The 20,681-nt window shown below is 41.6% G+C and overlaps 1 protein-coding gene across 1 annotated transcript in view; it reads left to right on the top strand.

Moving 5' to 3' along the window:
• Nucleotides 1–20,681, top strand: part of LOC121522465 (SH3 domain-binding protein 4) — a 46,420-nt gene that overhangs the window by 11,127 nt on the left and 14,612 nt on the right. The window contains exons 2-3 of the mRNA XM_041806891.1: nucleotides 12,265–12,488; nucleotides 14,059–16,403. Of these exons, the coding sequence (XP_041662825.1) occupies nucleotides 12,365–12,488; nucleotides 14,059–16,403 (2,469 nt within the window). The 5' untranslated portion in view covers nucleotides 12,265–12,364. The remainder of the gene's footprint in view (nucleotides 1–12,264; nucleotides 12,489–14,058; nucleotides 16,404–20,681) is intronic.

Below are 20,681 nucleotides of genomic sequence, written 5' to 3'. Positions count from 1 at the left end.
TGCAAAACTGTAAGGGTGTAACTGTGGCGCCTTCTCAAAGTTTAATGTCTTACAAGAGAAGAGAAAGAAGCTTTCAATCAAAAATGGAAGAATTCCTACAAAGTTAAAGAAATCTCCCTCAAAATGGGACTTTAAGATCCTAACACTGTCACCATACTATCTTGACTCAAAGTGCTTGGACTAGAGGTGTTTCAGTGGTAATGCATTATTCGCCATGAGACAGGAAGTAGCTTTTCAAAGGGCTTAAAACATGTAATTGAATTGATTTTGTTTAAATTAGCCCAGTGGAGAAATAAAAAGTCTGATGAGATTCAGTAGCTAAAGGACTCAGTGGTGCCCCCTACAGGATTAAAAAATTCAGTCCCTGCAGCACATTCAACATAGCATTTTGAAATTTGGCAGGTGTATGAATGATGACAGGGCTAAAATCCACAGGAAGTCTATTCTTTGAGGTTTTAGAAAACAAATTTCAAACATTTATGTAACATTCATATATGTAAGGGTTAATGCACGACAAGGTGTCCAATTATCAGGGATTAATGGATGACGTTTAGGCCTGAAGCGTCCAACGGGCAGCGGAGGTCCTCTGTGAAGTCCGTTAATCCATTTATTGATGTCTTGTGTTCTGTAGGCGTTTGAGCAGCTTATGTGATATTAAAGCAATAAAAAAAGAATAAAGCCAACGATACATTAGTAATAGAATCATGAAGAAGTGTCAAACCCTTCTGTTTATTTCTGAGATGAAGGAGAGTTTCCTCTATGCACAATCAGCTGATCTGAGATGATTTGTGTTTTTTAAATGTGTAATAACAATATTCACCTCAGACACAGGAGGCAGCAGGATGACATAGCATTCTTCTTGTGCAGGGATGCTGATTGAAGGCTGGCAGATTGTATATGAAACACGGACACCCTTTCTCTCTGGCTGCACTGAGATGAAGTGTGCTAATCTGCTTACAGTATCTCAGAGGGGTCAAGGCGTTTCCGCTCCTGCCACCCACGACAATGACCACCTCACGGCCCTGACAGGAAATGAGAGCTTCGAGGTTAGAGGAGGCCAGACACGATTACGATTTAATATTCATAGCTTCGGTTTGTGAGGGGAGAGTCCATCAGAGCGAAGCAGCAGTTAACATGACACACACCCCACTCATCTTCTTCCTGCTCCTCCTCCTTCTTTTTCTCTTCCTCCTGTGGACGGTTTAAAGGTGGCGGCGAGCAGCAATGTCTCTGCCGAGAGCGCCACAAACATCAGAAATGAGCACATTATCTCAGCCTGCAGACCTCTGCAGCAGAACATATTAAAACGTCTTAAATTGTCTCAGTTTAAGTTATTCAGAGTTTGTTTTCTCTTTCTCTGATGGGCATGAACTTTTTAATCTGATTTTGCTGGTGGAATCAAAAACCAGTTTAGGCTGGCGATGGTGGTGTTGGGATTAGGGATGCACCGAAATGAAAATTCTTGGCCGAATCCAAAAATGAGGAAACCAAGGCCGAAAACCAAAACAACGAAAGAAATTATTAAGCCAATTATTAGTACCATTGCATTTATGGCTATGACTGTGTACTAACCTCACTAAAATCAATTGCCATGCGCCAAAAAAAAAAAAAAAAAAAAAAAAAAATGGAGTTTGATTTGGATTTGAATATAAGACTTTCATTTAATTTCAAATGTGAACAAACACCAAATAACCCTAACATAAATACATTTAGATAAAAAAAAATACAATAGCTTATTTAAAGAAATAAATAAAAATAAATGAATAAGAAATTAGGTTGAATAAATAAAGTAGGTACCTTAAATCAAAAGGAGTAACAGTTTTGTTAAATTTTGTTCCTGCAGAGTTTGTACCCTTTCTCGAGGCATTTTATTTTATGGGGCTCCCTAAAAACAAACAAAAAAAAGGCCTAAAATTGATATCCCGATATATTTTTGCTATATCCTGATACATGATATATATCAAAATATTTTTAAATAGCCTCTCAGCAGCAGTAATTAATTTAGCCCCAGATGACACTAGTTTGGTGATTAAAATAGACTGTTCTATTGGATTTTTTATAAAATTGTATGCAGAAAGTAAAAATCAATATAAAGTCAAATTTAGCAGTTTTATTTTGAAAAGTACTTCACTCAATCTTTCACTAATAAATCAAAAATACATAAATCATGAAATACTCGGTGTTTTACAGTGTATGGAAAGTCCTGAAATGTTTTCTGTGTTATGTTTACTATTGCTGATTATAAAATGATTATTTCCCTCATTAAGGGGGAAGCAAACCTACACGACACGAAAGCGTCTTTATACCTTATTTAATAAACTCTCCTGTGTGATCATGGGGGGGGTGAAAAGCTTGTCTTGAGGCGGGAACATTTTAACTACTTGTTGTCGGTGTTTTGAACTGTAAGGCTGAGATAAGTCTCCGTAGTTTTGGAGGAAGTGGATCACATCTGTCTGCTGCTCGGCCGTCTTCTCTCTGACCTGTACGACTCTGGTAGGGAGTTCTCAGCAGAATGTTTGCACCCAGGCAAAACTTGTATTTTGGGTTAAATGTCTTTATTAGATTTTTATATCCTGGCTTTTCAACAGCTCATGTGGGCTCATGTCTTTAGTGGTGTGTTGTGTTACTGCCGCTGTTATCTCAGAGTCATCTTGTGGCGTATTTAATGAATACCGCGTGAGTTAGACCTCTTCCTTTTCAAAGTTGAATGACTGTTCAGCGCTGCAGATCCAGCGCTGTTTCTCGGTGTCCGTCTTAAAAGGCATCTAAATAGCTGCTAACTTGCCACGCTGCGCTGTTTACCTTCTTTATGGTGTTGCTTATCTCGCCGCTGATATCAGAAAACCCGTCCGCATGTGCAGGAGTTTTCTGGATGGGCGGAGGAGAAAAAGACAGCTCTCTGCTGTGAGAGATGCATTCAGGGACAATGGGAGAAGTGAAACTCCAGCGAGAAATGCACCCTGGTGGCTCAAAACTTCCACAAAATTTATTCTTGGACATTCGCGATAAAGTCATTTTAACAACACGCTACATTCACAGAACAAGGGCGAACAGGTAGTGCCAAAATCTATTTGTGGCGGGCCTAATTTATTTGTGGCGGTCTGCCACAAATAAACGAATGTATGGGAAACACTGAACTTAGTTATAGTTTAGCATTTATTCACAAATAATAAATCATGAACCTTTTTATGAATGAAGCGATTGTGAATACAGTGATTGACAGGCATGTTCCAGCGTGGGTCAAACCATCCTGCCCTGGGGGAGACTCAGGGGGTTTAAGGGTGATTAAATTTAAGAGCCTACGAAGTATTGATTTCAGTGTTATAAAACTTAAGGTCCTTACACTCTATAGGCAATTTTTTCGTGCAAATTATTCACACAAAATACTTACATTTCGAACCTGTAACGATTCAATGCAAGCTTCCAAACCAGCAGCATCATTTCGCAGCGCAACATTGCTGCGGATATTTAAGTTTCGCTCCAACGAGTGCTCATGGTGATGGTGCAGATTTTTAAGCCACACAGAGGAACAAAAACGTCCTCCTCTCCAACACCGCCTGATGTTTGTCCTCTCCTCATATCTGTCTGTATCTGTGCTTGTGTTGTGTGAGGGAGACAGGCAGCAGGCAGCCCGACATGTCTATGTAAATGTAAATGCGCTACTCACATAGCTGGAGCTGTTTCTAAACTACCAGGATTTTAGTGAAATATTTACCAACACAGTCTCCTCTGACCTCAGACATACAACTTATAAATGCTCTGAATCAACCAGCTAAATTACTCCTCTGAACAGCCTGGAACACAAACAGGTGAGCCAGTCTGTGTGCTGTGGAGAGAGTTAACGCCTCTCACCGCGAGCCTCAGCTGCACCCCACTCTTACTGATCATATTTGTCATAGAATGATTGAAAAGTCAGTCCCTCCTCTTACAAACTAGGCTGGCACAGTGAATGAAACAGTTAAACAAACCGGCACTGACCTCCTGGCTGTGGGTAAAAATGCCGTGCTACGCACGGAGTGAAGGACAGAGAGGGACAAACCTTTTATTTTCCGCTCCAGTAAATATCACTGTTTATCAGAGGACAGAGAAAACACACCGCAGGCATTCGCAGCATGAATGTGATTTTAGAATGTAGGTAATATAGTCGCAAAATTGTGTCCCTCCTGACATGCAAAGAAAGGTGCTATTTTTTCATAAATAGCCGGCATGTATTTTAAAATCTCACGTACCCCCCTGGAGTGCCTTCACATGCCTGTACCCCTATTTGAGAACCACTGATCCAAGCGCATGCTGGCCGCGGTTTTTGCTTGCGCCATCACAACATCATGTTTGGGCCTTGTTGATTTGGTAATAAAAGTCTTTCGGCCAAAAACCGAAAATGCACTTTTGGGCCATTTTCGGCGGCCGGATTTTCGTTGCAACCCTATTTGGGATCTTAGGAGGGAGGACATGACAATAAAAGAATGACATGATGGACAAAGACAGTTGGTTTAATGATGAATATGAATATATATGAAAGTGTCACTGCTGTGTGTAGTTTCACAGATTCACAATAAATCAAAACAACAGAGTGAAGAACATTCTGGAGAACAAAAGATGTGAAACAGTTTCATTAGGTTTAGAGAGGTCACAGTGGTCATTACTTTAGTCTATGATGTCCTCTGATCCAAGGATTAAAAACATTAGGAATAAAAAGTATTGGATTTTTGCTGATTCCATATATTTACATGTTCATTTTAGACAATACTGAAGTTTAAGGAATCAGGATAACCAAGGGAGAAGATTTCAACATAGATCTGTCAAGGCTGCCTGAAACTCCACAAACTAATTTCTTTGTATGGCTGCAGCAATCGTAGGTCAATATTATCAGCCATTGTGGGTCAATATAAACATCCATCGTGGGCCGATATTAACAGCCGTCGTGGGTCAGTATTAACAGGCATCGTAGGTCAATATTATCAGCCATAGTAGGTGGATATTATCAGCCATAGTATGTGGATATTATCAGCCATAGTAGGTCAATATTAACAGCCACCGTGGGTCGATATCAACAGCCATTTTAGGTCATTATTTACAGCAACCACAGGTCGATATTATCAGCCATCGTAGACTGGTATTAACAGCCATTGTGGGTCAATATTAACAGCCATTGTGGGTTGATATCAGTCATCATGGGTCAATATTTTCAGCCATCGTGGGTCAATATTACCAGCCATCATAGGTTGATATTAGCAATTGTAGGTCGATATTATCAGCCGTAGTAGATTGATATTATTAGGCCGTATTAGGTTGATATTTTCAGCCATAGTAGGTTGATTTTGTCTGCCATCACAGGTCGATATTTGCGGCAATCCTTGGTCAATGTCGACAGCCATAGTAGGTCGATATTAACAGCCAACATTGGCTGATGTTAATAGGTTTTATAGGCAGATAATTGCAGCCATAATAGGTCGATATTATCAGCTTACATAGGCAGATGTTTACAGCCATCATTAGTCCCTATTAACAGCAAATATAAGCTGCTATTTACAGCTGACAGATCGATTTTCGCAGCCAACATAGGTGTATATTTACAGCTGATTTAGGCTGATATTTACAGCCATCACAGTTTGATATTCACAGCCGATGTAGGCTGATATTTACAGCCATCTTAAGCAGATACCTTCAGCCGACCTAGGTCAATATTTACAGCAATGGTCGGTCCATATTTACAGCAAACATAGGCTGATATTAACAGCCAGGCTAGGCCGATATTAACAGCAGACGAAAGTTGATTTTTAAAGCCAATGTAGGTCGATATTTACAGCAGACATAAGCCAATATTTACAGCCAAATCAGGTCGTTGTTTTTATAGCTGTTACAGTATATTTACAGCCGACATTAGCCAATATTTACAGCTGTCATAAGTCGATATTTCTCAAAGGCCGTTACTTAAAAGCCAACATAGGCTAATATAGGTGGATATTTACAGCTGACTCAAGCCAACTTCTCCACAGCTGGGATAAACACTGATTGCCAATGATTGAATGGTTGCGGGGAGAAAAACAAGAAAACTCATTTGATTGAAGTTAAAACCTAAAAGCTCCTGTTTCTAACAGCACAGAAAGAAATCAAAACTGAACCACTGCTGAACATTATCCATCTTCAGTCACGTTTGATGTGCAAGATGTGGTGATTTGAGTGGAGACTAGGCAGACTCAGGTAGTCTGTGAATAAATCTTTTAGTGTTTGCCTCTTGTTCTACACCACAAACACTGTAAAAATGAAACACTAAAAAAATGGTCAAGATTTGAAAAACCTTTGTGTGGCAGACTTTAGGGGAGACTGAGAAACCACAACAGACGGCAGACTGGGGTTAGAAAGAACCAGCAGCATCAAACTTCTACCTGAGAGACTGGGAAATAAGTAGTTGCCAAGTAAAAAATAGTTCAGAGGTGCAGGAGCAGATAATCACATTCAGTAACCACACATGAAACCACAGAGAGATGCTGTCACTATCTCTGATGGTGAGATAATGAGTCAGCACAGAGTGCTGAAACCCTAGAGTTAATTAGAGTCTACCACACCTGGCTCCAATCAGACCAATCAGCCACACACACCTGGACCTGCAGGGACTAATTCAGGGTCATGGAGTGACCAGAGAGACCTCCTTCTCACAGTATTAGATTATAACCAGCTGTCTGTTTTCACACATGCTGCTCAAGAAACTTTCCAATTGATGTCCAAACTAATCTATGCCAAAATATGCGATTTATTCTGCTTAATTTCTTAATGTCCCATAAACACAGAAACCTAGAACACCAAATCTATACCAGGACCAAGGATGCGTACCGTGCCTGAGTATGGTACGTTACTCTCACACTAGGTAAACATACTGAACTTTAGGGGTCAAACGTGCTTATTATTAAAATGACCATTAAAGCAATAGAAAGATCATCACTGACCTTGTTTGCAGCTTTTAGTGTCCTGTTGGTGGTCTTCTGGTTTTAACTGAGTGTGTTTTGAGTCATAATAAACCCAGAAAGCTAGTCTCTATGATCAGACAAAACTCTAAGTATGATATAACACAGCAGAAGAGCAGACTGATGTAATTTCTCGGGTCCATCTTTTATTAGTTAAGACCTTTTCTCCTGTCTCCCACATCCTCCTGCAATTAAACCTCCACCATGAGCCATAAAAACTTCAGACCAGCTGCAGGATTGGGTTCCTAACGTCTTTGTTTCACTGATCTTTGTGTTCTGAGATCTTGTGTCTGAGTTGCTGAGGAAAGTCCCGACATTAGGGCAAGCTCCCTCCGTGTTCATTCCCCTCCTGGTGAAAGTAAACAGTTAAAGTCTGCAGAAAGGGAGAGCTGGAGCCTCTCAGAGATGTTTAACACCAACATGTGCTCTTTCACACTCATAGTCTCACTGCTGATTTACATGCAGGACGCCCCACCCTCCATTGTTCTTTGGAGGAAGGGAAACATTACACCCAGGGTTGGATATATGCTGCAGACCACCCACAGTTTACAGCTGACACCCCCCCCCCCCCCCCCCCCACTTCAAAGGGAGAGATCCAGACGTCATACAGTCAGAGAGAGCAGAGCTGGCTGACATTAGGATGGACTTATGAGCAGGGTTACAACATTGTATTATTCTTCTTAGATGATTTGCTTGTTTACTTTATCATTCAAGGCTGCATATCATGCATAAAAAGTACCTCTGTATCTCAAGTAATGCATGGAAAAGGAATGAATACATCAAAAATTGCAGGCCTCTTTGGCAATATGTCAGTACCAAATCCATACAACATGTCCAACTGAGACAATCTAATAGTTTACTTACATTTGTTGTTAATTAAAAACAAGAATGACCCAATACTGAGAGGCTAGATCTTAGCTGGTTTGTTCATTTCTTCATAAATGATTTTACTGGTAAATCGAAGTTTAAATTCTAGTATCATGACAGCCCTACCATGTTAACATATAAGCAACATATTTTTAGGACAGGCTTTTGCAGGTGTAGCCATGTGCTGAACACCTTGTCAGCACATGGCAGAGTGCGATTAGCTGTCACTTTGTCCCCCTTGTGGCCATGTGGAAAGTTCTAGTTAAAGCTATCCTTGATATAGACAGTTTCTCGGTGTTACATAGCAACAGAGTAGAGGAGAGAAGTATAAGATGGGAAATGCAGGTTTAAAGACATTTGAAAACCCAAAGGATACCCAACCCTAGCCTGGTCTGATCTGGTCTCATCTCATGTTGTCTGCCTTCTTTGTTTAAACCTCCACCCATGAATTGTACACAGATTGCTCATATTTGTTGCACTTCTTGGAGTAACTAATTTGAAATACATCCATAATCTTTGTTGTCATCTTCCCCCCATGCTTTACACAGGCCTGTTGGAGGTCTGAGAGCAGTGAGGAAGCAGACATTCATGCTAGTTACACAGAATATCATAGAACTGAGTTTAGATCACCTTCAACGATTGGTGCCTTGTCAGGATTCCTGATCCAGGTATTTAGAGCTTTATACTTTGTGTGATTTTCGGCTTTTGAAACCAAAGATGACCAACCGTGGTGATATCTTTGGTTGTAGCTCTAAAACTGCGGTCCTACGTCTCACTGTGAGACAGGAAATTCTCGATGTTTTTGATATTCTCGATATCGATAACTTTCTAACAGGTACAACGGCTTTGTTGTTGCTTTGCTTCATTGTTTACTATGGCGCTGGTGGCGTAAATGGATGACGCACACTGATGGTGTTTATTTCTTGCGTATCAGTGTATGACTTACCTGCAATTCAGCTGTGTTTAGTGGGAGCTGTCATCCTACAGTCTGCATACTGTCCAATGAGATTCGTGTCACACAGTGTAGCATGCTAGAAACTTATATGGCTGCTAAAAACCCAGAGTCTGTAGGAGGCTTTAGTCTAAATTGGACCGAAATCTCAAACCAGTATCAGATTATTGCATCCCTCTTTATTCTGTTAAAACTCTCCTATTTTGTGAGTAGAGTTGGTCAATGTGTAGAAGTGTCACCAGTGAACTCTTCACCATCTTCCTCTCTGAGCAGAGAGTCTTCCTCGGTCTGACACGGTGATGAATTATGGATTGATAAAGAGTGTGGTGTCTCCCTAACCTTGCTGTTCCACTGACCCACATCTGCCTTTTAGACTCCTTTAGCCTCCTTTTTTACTCTAATACTGGGCATACAGCCGGTACTATTTGATACTGCACATTTTAAAATGATCTGATGGCTTTACAGGGAATGAATGGCAGAGAAAGTAATGATGACAAGAAGACAAGCAGAAAGGAAAAAGGCTCAGACTTGGAGCAATGAGGATAATGGTCTACACGAAACTACAAAAGAACCAGTGCCGTGTGGGGGGGGAAACAACCTTTTTTGTTTGGATTGGAAAATTGAATTCATTAATGTGTGAACAACAAAACAAGCTTTATATGTAACCTAGCCCACCAGATAGACTGTCTCACATGCTCATGGTTTTATTCGCATCCACCTTGATGATAACCCTGCCTGCATCCAGGAGGAACTATCAAAGTATACTGTAATGGAAAAGAAAGGGCCTGGAACTAGAGTCCAGTCGAGTTGATCCAAGCTGGTGCCACATGTTAAAACGCACCACAAGTATGTCACAGCTGTGTAGTGGTTCATAGTCCAGTCGTTCTGATGTATTTCTGCAGGTTCCCTCCATCCACCTTTATCTGTTTTATTTTCACTTGGCCGAAAAAAGTCACTAAACAAATCTAGAGGTTAGTAGAAGTCCTGTGGAACATGCACTGATAGTTTGTGATGTTTGTTTAGTATTAACTTCAGTCCAACAAGATCAGAGTCAACAGCTCTGAGCTTATTTAAAGAGAAAACTCTTTAAAGATGGAGTTTACTGCTGTTAAAGATCACATAAATCATGCATCAAAGAGGGATGAACTAATGTGATGAATAAACCATTTCATATCTATGAAGAATAATTAGACATCAGCCTGATCACGGCTGGAAATCTTCATTTATTCTGTTTTTGTTGATTTTTAAACTGCTGTTTGATTCTGAATAAAAACTCCTGAGAGGGTCAGAGAGTTTTAGGAGACTTATTAACTCAGTTGCATATTCACATCCACAGTTTAAACTGCTGACTTTGATTTATTTAGATTTATCCAACCAGGAAGAACCTCAGATCAAGATCAAGGATCTCGTTTATAAGTGTTTCCTCTTTGCTAAGACAAGACACTGTACAATTACCAAAGCTATAGACATAAAACACACACTAAAACAAATGCAAACCAGGGCCCAGATCACTGATTAGTTAGTCCTGCAGACCTCCTACTACAGGTCAAGACAGATGAAGGGAGACCAGAGTCTAGAGGAGTCTAGGACTGAGCTAAGAGGCTAGCTGAGTCTCTTTAACAGCTTTTCTCCCTCATTTGGTCATAATCATGCTTTTAATGGAAACGCTGATACACTATTAAGATTATAAACCTTGTGGGGATGAGACTGATGGAGACTAATGATGTATTGTTCATGATTGAGTGTGTTCTTTGAGCTGGCTCCTGTATCAGAGCCACTTCTCCCTTTCTTCCATCCTTCATCACCAGGGGTGTGGATCTCTCCTTCTCAAGACGATTCGATTTGAATCTCGATTCACAGACTACGATTTGATTCACTGACGATTAATTTAAATACAGTATGATTCAGTCCGATCCAATTCGATTCGGTTTGGTCCGATTCGATCCAGTACAATCTGACTATAGAATTAAAATAACTTTTTGCTTTAACAAAAATTAGCAAAAAAGGGGAAAACAAGATAATTTCATAACAATCTACCGGTAAGTTTATTTGATCTTATTTATAAAACAGACTAAATGCCAGGCCTCCTCTGCTAACATTCAGAAATTATGCTTAAGAAAGTTTTCATCACACCCAGGTGCCCATTTGTCTTACTTTGACATTAAATTGGAAGGTAAATATTAAAATGAGTATTTACTGGTAAATGTTCATCTTTTTGTACCTGTAACGTCCTTAGCATTATTAATCCCAATAACAGTACAAACTAAATATCAAATTTTCCCAAGAAGCACAAATTGAAACAAATTTAAAGTTACACAGAGATTTGGATGGACAGAGCTCTGTGTCTGCTAGTACAGGAGAACAAGGGGTTAAAATAATATTGAAAAGTCAAATTAAAACATCTTCGGGGACTCACGTCAAGATCGGTTAACCAATCCATATTGGATTATCTTTACACTGCTATTCATTGGTATTGAATCTGCATTTAAAAAGCCAAACTAGTACCAAATGAAGAGCTTTTAAGGAGCCTGAAGGCTGGATCTTGTTAGAGAGCTTAGCCAAATGATCCAGATCTCTTAAAAGAGAAGGATTTCCCATCACACAGAGCAAGGCTGGATGAACATGAGCTGTGGAAATAAAAAAAGGATCAGGATGTACTGGGGCAAAGTGGGCTGACCAAACCTGACGGCTTGGTGGAAACTGACTATATGTGAACGCTGTCTGACTCTGCTGCCGTTTTTCCATGAGCTGTTGTGTCACCACCTTCAGGATTAAAACGTAGCTCAAGATTATTTTCAATGTGAGCAAATGTTAGTCATAAACAGCCCAATACGGGGGAAATTTGGTAGCTCTTCACAAAAGAAAGTAAAAAAGGAGCAGATAGCTTGTCTGTATGCAGAAATCCCTTCCTGCCTCCCATCGGAAGTTCTTAGCAGTGATGTGACATCGTCTGCAAACATCCAATGAAGTCCACTTGACTTTCTGAATATGGTGATGAGTAGGACCAGAACCTTGCCCCTTGAGGATTCGGTTCTGCTATTTTTAAAACCTAAATTAAAAAGTCATCAAGTCTCATGGGTTCTGTGATGTAAAATCTAAATTTATTTCCAAAATCAGTGGTGCAAAAACATTCAGCAGGTCTTACAAGGGTGAACATGAGCTCAGTGCACATCAGCATTGTGCATAAATCAAATCAAAATGTGGTTCCTTTGACTGCAGACTTAGATAAAGAAATCTCTGACTGTTCTGATAGTAGCACGCTCTCCTGACACTGGCTGTAGCTGCTGCAGAACAGTTCTCATCCTCATCTGCACCCTCAATTTTTCAGCAAGTCCTCTTTGTTAAAAAAACTTGAATCTATGTTGAAATCAGCAGAACCAAAGTCATATCAAAGTTCAAATATCTGTCATTGTGACTACCCTGTTCAGTGGAAAATGGAGTGTTCCCTGTCTTGATGTGTTCTTCATGTTTTCTGTCTTTCAGAGATCATGGGAGGTTGCTGACATCTGACTCGGTCACTCCTAAAGGAAACCCAACACAGGAGTTCAAAGAAGCCGTGTGTAGCTCAGTGACGGCTACAAACATGGCCGCCCATCGAATCAGAGCCACGGCCACCAACAACACGTCTCTGCCTCGCTGTAAATCAGAGGGGACGCTGATCGACCTAAGTGAGGGCGTGTCAGAGGCCAGTCTGACGGATGTTAAAGGTCAGCAAGTGTTTCTGTAGTTCAATCAGAATTTAAACTGATTTATTCAGTTGACTTAGTTTTGGAGGTCAAGGGTCACTTAGCCTCATGCTTAACCCCTTCTTATGAATGTGATCTCTTCCTTTAAGGGATTGTCCTCTAACTCTGCACCATGTCAAGTCTGAGTTTGAAGTTATCCTTGGACAATATCGTAGCCTTTAAAGAGATAAACCGTCTTTATGCATGTGAGGCACGTGCATGAAATTAGAGCCTGTTTTTATTGCTCTAGACTGCCATGACTACAAACGGAGCACCATCTATAGCAGCGATCCCAAAATGGCGGCCCATGGGCCACTTCCGGCCCGCCAGCAGGTGTCATCTCATCTGGCGAGACATTTGGAAAAAAAAGATGGAAATTTTAAAAAATATATTCATTTTTAATTTTTAGCCTCTTAGATGTTTAAAATACAAATTTTCACTCATTTATCATGATTTTTCTATAGTTATAGCAAGGAAAGGTCATAATACTATGCAATAAAGGAGTTAGATATGAACTCTCTTTAGAGCAGGGAGGAGCATCGTAAAAAAGATGCACAGCAGAGTGCTTCATCACCTTAACTCTGCAAACATGCTGCCCGAAAAGAGGCTGATACAGACTGCATGATTTTTAAAACTGAAGAAGTATTTATTGTCTAATCTAATATTGATTATTTTGTTGAAAATGAAGAATTTAACCACCGTGCACAGCTGCACGGACTCTCATAGAGTCCAGCCCTTCCCGCACCTCTGACTAGTTTTCTGCATCTCAGACCTTAACAAATGTCTAAGGTTTTTGCCTTGTAAAACCAAACTTCTATCCCTGTGGGGGATTAAAACAGCTGCTCTCAGGAAAGCAAACACTTTCCCTGTCCGTCAGCTCCAAATGCAGTCATATATCTTGCTTTGGTGATTCATTTCAATGTCAGCCTGATTTAATCCCTCATTATAAAGAATCTGTAATGCCAAACTAATATCATCTACATTTATTTACATAAGATGTAATTTTATGTCAACAAGACGTGCAGTTATGGTAAAAAATTACTCTCGTAACGATAAAACAAATTATTTATAACTGAAAATGTATTCCTAACCTGGAAACAGGCTGTCCTATGACATGAGAGATCAGCATTTTTGGTCTTCATGCAGCTCACAGACATAATTACGCATGGAGATGCACCACTTCATGAGGTGCACAGGGAAGTCAGGGGGACTCAGAGAGAACGGACATGCATAAGAATGACTGTTGTGGCTCAAACATGTACTTATACAGGTTGCCATTTTAAAGTGTGTGGGTGTGAACATCCAAGAAATCATGTTTGGCCCTTGGCTTTCTGTCCTTGAAAAATTTTGGACCCCAGGAAAAACTAACTGGGGAACCCTGATCCATAGGTAGTGAGGCCACAGTGGCATTAAACTGCCTGATGGTAGTTCTAGTTTTTCTTGAGAAGGCACATTTAATCATGTAAGTTTCTGTGAGTCCAAAATTGCCCAGTCTTATTTAATTACCTCCTGCCTATATCCTCTTCCTTCTAACTCTGTTCCCTTCTTTCAGTGCCTTCTCCCAGTGCCTTACGACTGGACTCAACAGCCTCCTTCGGTGCTGCAAGGGAAGTCGTTGCAATCAAGGATTACTGCCCCTCCAGCTTTACCACGTTAAAGTTCTCCAAAGGAGACCGGCTGTACGTCCTGGATTCTACAGGAGGGGAGTGGTGGTATGCCCACAACAACACAGAGATGGGTTACATCCCAGCAGCGTACGTACAGCCCATAAACTTCAGAGACTCCTCATTCAGTGACAGCGGGATGATCGACACAGTGGGGGAATGTAACGAGGAAGCAGCCAAAGAGATGGACCTTTTAGGAGAGTGGGCAGGAGTGATTCTGAAGCCAACCACGTTTCAGAATGGAAATCCTTTTGGGTCAACTCATACCTCAACAAATCCTTTCCTAAATGGAGGTCCTCAGAGCTCGCTGGATCAGAACAGTAACGAGAAATCAGTGGACCTCCTCCTGTTTGATACGCTCACTCCATCAGTGCCAAACTCCACCAGCAGCACCGCAGACATCAACGGATTTGGCAGTGGTATTTTTAACATGAATGTGGGGATGGGCCAAACACTGCGCAGAGACAACCCATTCTTTAGAAGCAAACGCTCCTACAGTCTGTCGGAGCTGTCCATCCTGCAGGCTCAGTCTGACACCCCTCAGACGTCTGGGTTCTTTGGAGGCCTCAAAGCTCCTGCTCCTGAACAGTTCCAGAGCAGGGAGGACTTCAGGACAGCGTGGCTCACCCACCGCAAGCTCGCCAGGTCCTGTCACGACCTGGACTCACTAGGTCAGAATCCTGGCTGGGGTCAAACCCAGCCGGTGGAGACCAACATCGTCTGCAGGCTGGACAGTTCAGGTGGTGCCGTCCAGCTTCCAGACACCAACATCAGTGTCCACATACCTGAGGGCCATGTGGCCCCAGGGGACACCCAGCAAATCTCAATCAAAGCTCTGCTGGACCCACCACTGGAGCTGAACAATGACCGCTGCACCACCGTGAGCCCAGTGGTGGAGATAAAACTCAGCAATATGGAGACCAAAACCACCGTGACCCTGGAGATGAAGGTGTCCGTGGTGGTTAAGAAGGAGAGCCGGCAGACCACTGAAATCCTCTGTGTGAGGAGTGACTGTAAAGAGGGGCCATACACGCCAGTTCCTCAGGCATACCTGTATGGAGACACGGTCCAGGTGTGCTTAGATAACCTGGAGCCATGCATGTACGTGTGTGTGGTGGCTCAGTCCCGGTCTTTATCTGCAGACTCCACTGTTTGGGATCATGTGGTGAAAAAGATCACTTTAGGGGTTTATGGTCCCAAACACATCCACCCGTCCTTTAAGACTGTTGTGGCATTGTTTGGTCATGATTGTGCTCCAAAGACATTACTGGTGAGTGATGTGAGTAAACAGATGCAGTCGTCTCCATCAGTGGTGCTCCAGCTGTGGGGTAAACATCAGTTTGTGTTGTCGAGGCCGCAGGACCTTCGGGTGGACGTTTATTCCAACATGGCCAACTATGAGGTGAAGTCCAGTGACCAGGCCAAGGTGGTGCGAGGCTTCCAGGTTAAACTTGGAAAGGTTAGCCGGCTCGTCTACGTCATCGCATCACGAAACGCAGAGGATGTTTCTGATTTCACATTAAGAATCCAGGTGAAAGACGACCAGGACTGTATCCTGGCTCAGTTCTGCGTCCAAACACCGACACCTCCACCCAAAGCTGGCCCAAAGACATCTGTGCAACGACGCTTTCTTAAGAAAAAGGAAGTGGGTAAAATTCTGTTGTCTCCTCTCGCCATTGCCACCAAATACCCAGTTTTTCAGGACCGGAGGATAAATAATCTCAAGTTTGGAAAATTAATCAAAACTGTGGTCAGACAGACGAAGAATCAGTACCTTCTTGAGTACAAAAAAGGAGACTTTGTGGCGCTGCTGAGCGAGGAAAAGATCAAACTAAAGGGCCAGCTGTGGACTAAAGAGTGGTATATCGGATTTTATCAGGGCAAGATGGGATTTGTCCATGCAAAGAACGTTCTGGTGGTAGGGAAGGTTAAACCCATCTACTTCAGTGGGCCAGACCTTACCACGTCTTTGTTACTGGAGCAGATACTGAAGCCCTGCAAGTTCCTCACGTACATCTACGCCTCAGTAAGGACAATACTGATGGAGAACATCGGGAACTGGAGAGCTTTTGCTGATGCTTTGGGATATGTGAACCTACCGCTGACTCACTTCTGTCGGGCAGAGCTGGACAGCGAGCCGGAGCGGGTGGCATCTGTGCTGGAGAGGCTGAAGGAGGACTGCAACAACGCCGACAGCAAAGAGAGGAAGTCGTTCCAGAAAGAACTCCTGACGGTGAGTTACAGCTTTGGCTTCCTCCTCTGCTGCTCTGACTTTGCATTTTCTCTGAGTCATTGTTTGGAAAAATGCAAATCACGGTTCCTTTTTTACATTGTGGGTCTGTGCTGTGTCTCTTGTGGGGCTAGGAAACATACCAGATTTTTTAAGACAGATGTTTTTTTAATGAAATAAAGAGTAGGAAAATATGAATGGTTATATGGTTTATTTTAGTAGTAACTTATTGATCATGTAAAAATCCATTTGAAATATTTAGTCTAAATATGGATTATTTTTGATTTACCTCGTTGGAATTAAGAGGCATTAATAATAATAGGAAAATCAGATGACATATATATATATATATATATATACTTGTTTGATACCACAGCAACAATAGTAGAGGCCCTACACACCCAGTATTGGGCATTTTATTGCTTTTAATCATGAGGAACTGCAGGAATCCTTCTGGAAAGGGTCTAAACTGCACAAAATTATAGTTTTCACAGCTTCTAATTAGTTCTACACAATCTTCCAAATATTTACAAGTTGTGCAATTTAGAAAAGTCAAGTATACTGTATGACTCAGGATCACACTGTCTTTGTAATTTCATCTTTTTTGTTTGGTTCCATAGTAGGGACCTGGGCCTGGATTAGAGTACAATCAACCACTGAGTCCAGTTCATTTGGTCCAAATGAACACAAGTGTACTTAAGTACATATGAAGAGGTGGTCTAGGTCTTGATTCATGTGTATTCAGGCACAGTCCATGAAAGATATGAATGTAACCATCCTCAGATGTGGGGTTCCCATCAGTGAGTAGAGTATTGAAGTCGCTGCTAATCGTGCATGGTAGGGCTGCACAGATGCATCAGTTTAACATCAGTATTGGCTGATATTGGCCCTACTAAACACCAGCCATTGGCATGAACAGATGTTGGTAGCCACTGATAATAAGTTGTGTCCAGTCAATTTAATGCTGGCATCTACTGTTCAGAGAGGAGTGTTTTTATTAGGCAGGAGGAGTCACCTGTTAGAAAAACGCTGATCTGTTTTGAGGAGAGAAAATGTAGGCAGAGTTGGAGTGTTACACCGATGTTTAAACATGACAACATCCTCTAAATCAGTGGTTCTCAACTGGTGGGTTGGGACCCAAAAGTGGGTCACAAAGCATAGTGATGTGATTAACTTGATTCATTTTTTTAATCAGTTGACAGCACTAATAAATATACTATATAATATACCAACAATCTCTCCCCAAATGACAGTCCTTTGTTGGGAACTTTTGAAAAAGTGGATTCAGTATAGTTTGATTCAAACACAGTCATACCAGAGTTTATAGTTCCTATGGGGACAGTCATTTGTTATTTCTTTACTGAAATAATATCCAGACGCTATTGTACTCTGAGACGGGGTTTTGGTCCATATCTCCCAGCCCTGGTCTTCTGTCCTCATGTCTGAGCTGATAGCTGTGATTGTGTCTGCATCCTCCTGCTGGAGGATTTCTTCCCAGAACTCTGTCTGTCTTTGTGTTATCTCCTCTCTGCTGCTCCAGGCATTTGGCTTTACAGCCTGGAGCGTTGATCCTGCAGAGGGGGGCTGTCAGTCGATATCTGCTGTGTAGGCACGGAGGTCTAATCAGGACCTGAGGAGCTTTGGAGATCAGCACAATTCTCGGTGGTCTCTCTATGGCTGCTGTAATGTTTGTGTGAGTGCTGTTTGCTGATCTAACAAATCAGATTGATCTCTGTCTGCTCCGATAATTTTCTATCTTTATGTACATATGAATCAAAGCTGAGAGCCAAGGAAACCTGTGAGTGAAACAGAGCCTCTACGCTTATTCACAGCATGTAGATTTAGAATGTATAGGAACCAGAGTGGCAGGTGTTTCCAGGTAAAGGCTGACTGAGCCAATCTTCCACTGATACACAAATGAGAGAAAAGTTCAGCTTTGACTGGAAAGTCAGACAGAGGCTCCTCAGTAGAGGTTTTTTATCCCCAAATCAGCTGGTAAAACTCAACATATGATTTATGTGGTGATAATCTGGTTTAATTGCTCTACAGTGGATTAGATTATTCACCATGATGTCACAAACCTTTCACCTTTCTCTGTCCATCACATGATGCCAGAGTGGTCCTATCAAAATAAAAGCATTAATGAATACTTACATATTCTGGATAATAACAGAAGACCCATCAATACTTATCTTCTTTAAACAAAATCCCCCTGCTTACCCATCCATCCATTGTCTACACCAGTCACCCTGTTCAGGGTCTCTGGGGTCTCGAGCTGACCCCAGCCATCACTGAACCAGAATCAGGGTCATATCCTGGACTGGTCACGAGTCAGTCTCTCAGCCTAACTGGTAAAGTGAATTTTAACCTTGTTAAATACAAGAAAACCTCAAAACTCATAGTAAAAACAAAAGATTGTAACATGTGTGGAGTTAGAGCCCCATTCAAAAAGACTGATGGCGTCTTGGTCTGTGTAGTTTTAATGTTCTGACATAAATAAAGAGGTTTAAACCGGTTTAACAGCCACACAGGAGGCTGTTAACACAGACAGGATGAAAATCTATAAAAAGAACAAACACTCTTCGCCGTCTGTGTTCATGTGGTACTGACAAAGCTTTTTAAAGAACACATTCAGTTGTCTGAGCATAGAGGAGCTCTCTTTTGGTCTTTCTGCTATAAATATGAAGATGTCTGTCTGTTTTTAAGGAGAAGATGGCAGTAAATCATCAGCACTGAGAAACAGAACATTTAGAGGAATTATTTTATTTGACATTAAACTCCACACAAAACAAAGCCAGCTAAATGCACATCTTAGACTGGTTTGACAGCAGGGAGCTGGATCTGGATCCAGGCACACTTGAACCATTAGTCTGCTTCTTTGGTCAGTATCACTACAAACAAATGAGTTCTAGTAAAGTAACCGCCTGAGTACTCATCAGCAAGCAGAATTTTAGAGTTCACTTACACTTGGAAATCTGTACTCATACTAAGCCATCAGACCCCCCCTCCCCAGTCCCCCTTTTGGCTTGCACTCACACTGCTCACTGATCCAGGTCTGAGCACAGATACTCCACGCATCTACAATATCTGATCTGACACCGGGGTATTTCACCTGATCTGGGATCAGTGTGTTAACACATAGTCAAGTGAGGGGAGAGAGAGAGAGGGTCATAGCAGAGATTTATCTCTCACCAGAGCGCCTAATACGGATCCTGATCAGCTCATAGAGCTCCAGACTTCTCCTGCTGAATGAAACCCCAAATTTAAACTCATATGAGCCTCTACAGTTGTTCCTCTGTGTGTACACTATCTGAATCCTCCTGACATCCCTGCATGTGCCATGAACTGGGTTATCTCTCTCTGAGTAATTTTGGAGCCTTATAGCGCTGCTCCTCAACCAAACAAGCGGACTTCTTGTGTCCTCTGTCCAGATTAGGATCAAATGTTCAGGTTTAAAATCAAATGAAGGAGATCAAGAACACAACTTTGCTTCTTGGCGACATTTTTTTTTCTATAAATCAGGGATTAAATCAGTCAGGCATTAACCCAGGCACACACTTGTCTGAATATGTGGGAAAGTGTCAGTTACGAATGAAGGTTATCCAGCGAGCAGCTGTCTGTGGCTCAATCAAGGGAAGATGTTTTGTTTTACAAAGCAAAAATCTGTCACATTAGTTAAGACTGGACTATGACAGGAACTGGTCTGAAATATGGACAGGACTGGGCTCCATTATAGGACAAAATGTCTAACTGGAGCTGTGCGTAGATGTTTCTCTGATAAAATCTTTGGAAACGTGTTAATTCGGATGAAACAAAATGCATAGTTCTCTGTCACTCTCTAGAAAAATCCTGTGGTCTCTTTCAGTGTCTCTCTGTCTGTCAGAGTGTCTGCTGAGTGTGCAGCTGCTGGCTGGTGTTTGTGCGCTCTGAAGCTCATCTTTTAATGTTACATATATTAACATTCTCCTTTACTTTAATTACAAAGGTGGGTGATACTTGTTTTGAAGATATTTCAGTTTTTTAATACTGCAAATCAGGATTTACCAAAATCGCCCCTCTTTTCATGAACATCTGAATACATCACATCCACATCATGTCATCATATGTACTGGACTTTAGGTTGAAACGTGCCCAGGCACAGTATGGATTGCACAGTGTGAGTGCATCCTTTAGTCACCTGTCCTAAATATCTCCTGTCTGTATCCATGCTGCATGGGTCCATGCCATCCTCTGAGCTGTAGGGAGCTGTGGAAGTAGGAAAAGGTGCATTGTTGGCAACTA

Source organism: Cheilinus undulatus, linkage group 15 (genome assembly GCF_018320785.1).
Source record: "Cheilinus undulatus linkage group 15, ASM1832078v1, whole genome shotgun sequence".
Classification (NCBI taxonomy): Eukaryota; Metazoa; Chordata; class Actinopteri; order Labriformes; family Labridae; genus Cheilinus; species Cheilinus undulatus.
This window is presented reverse-complemented; position numbering and strand designations above follow the sequence as displayed.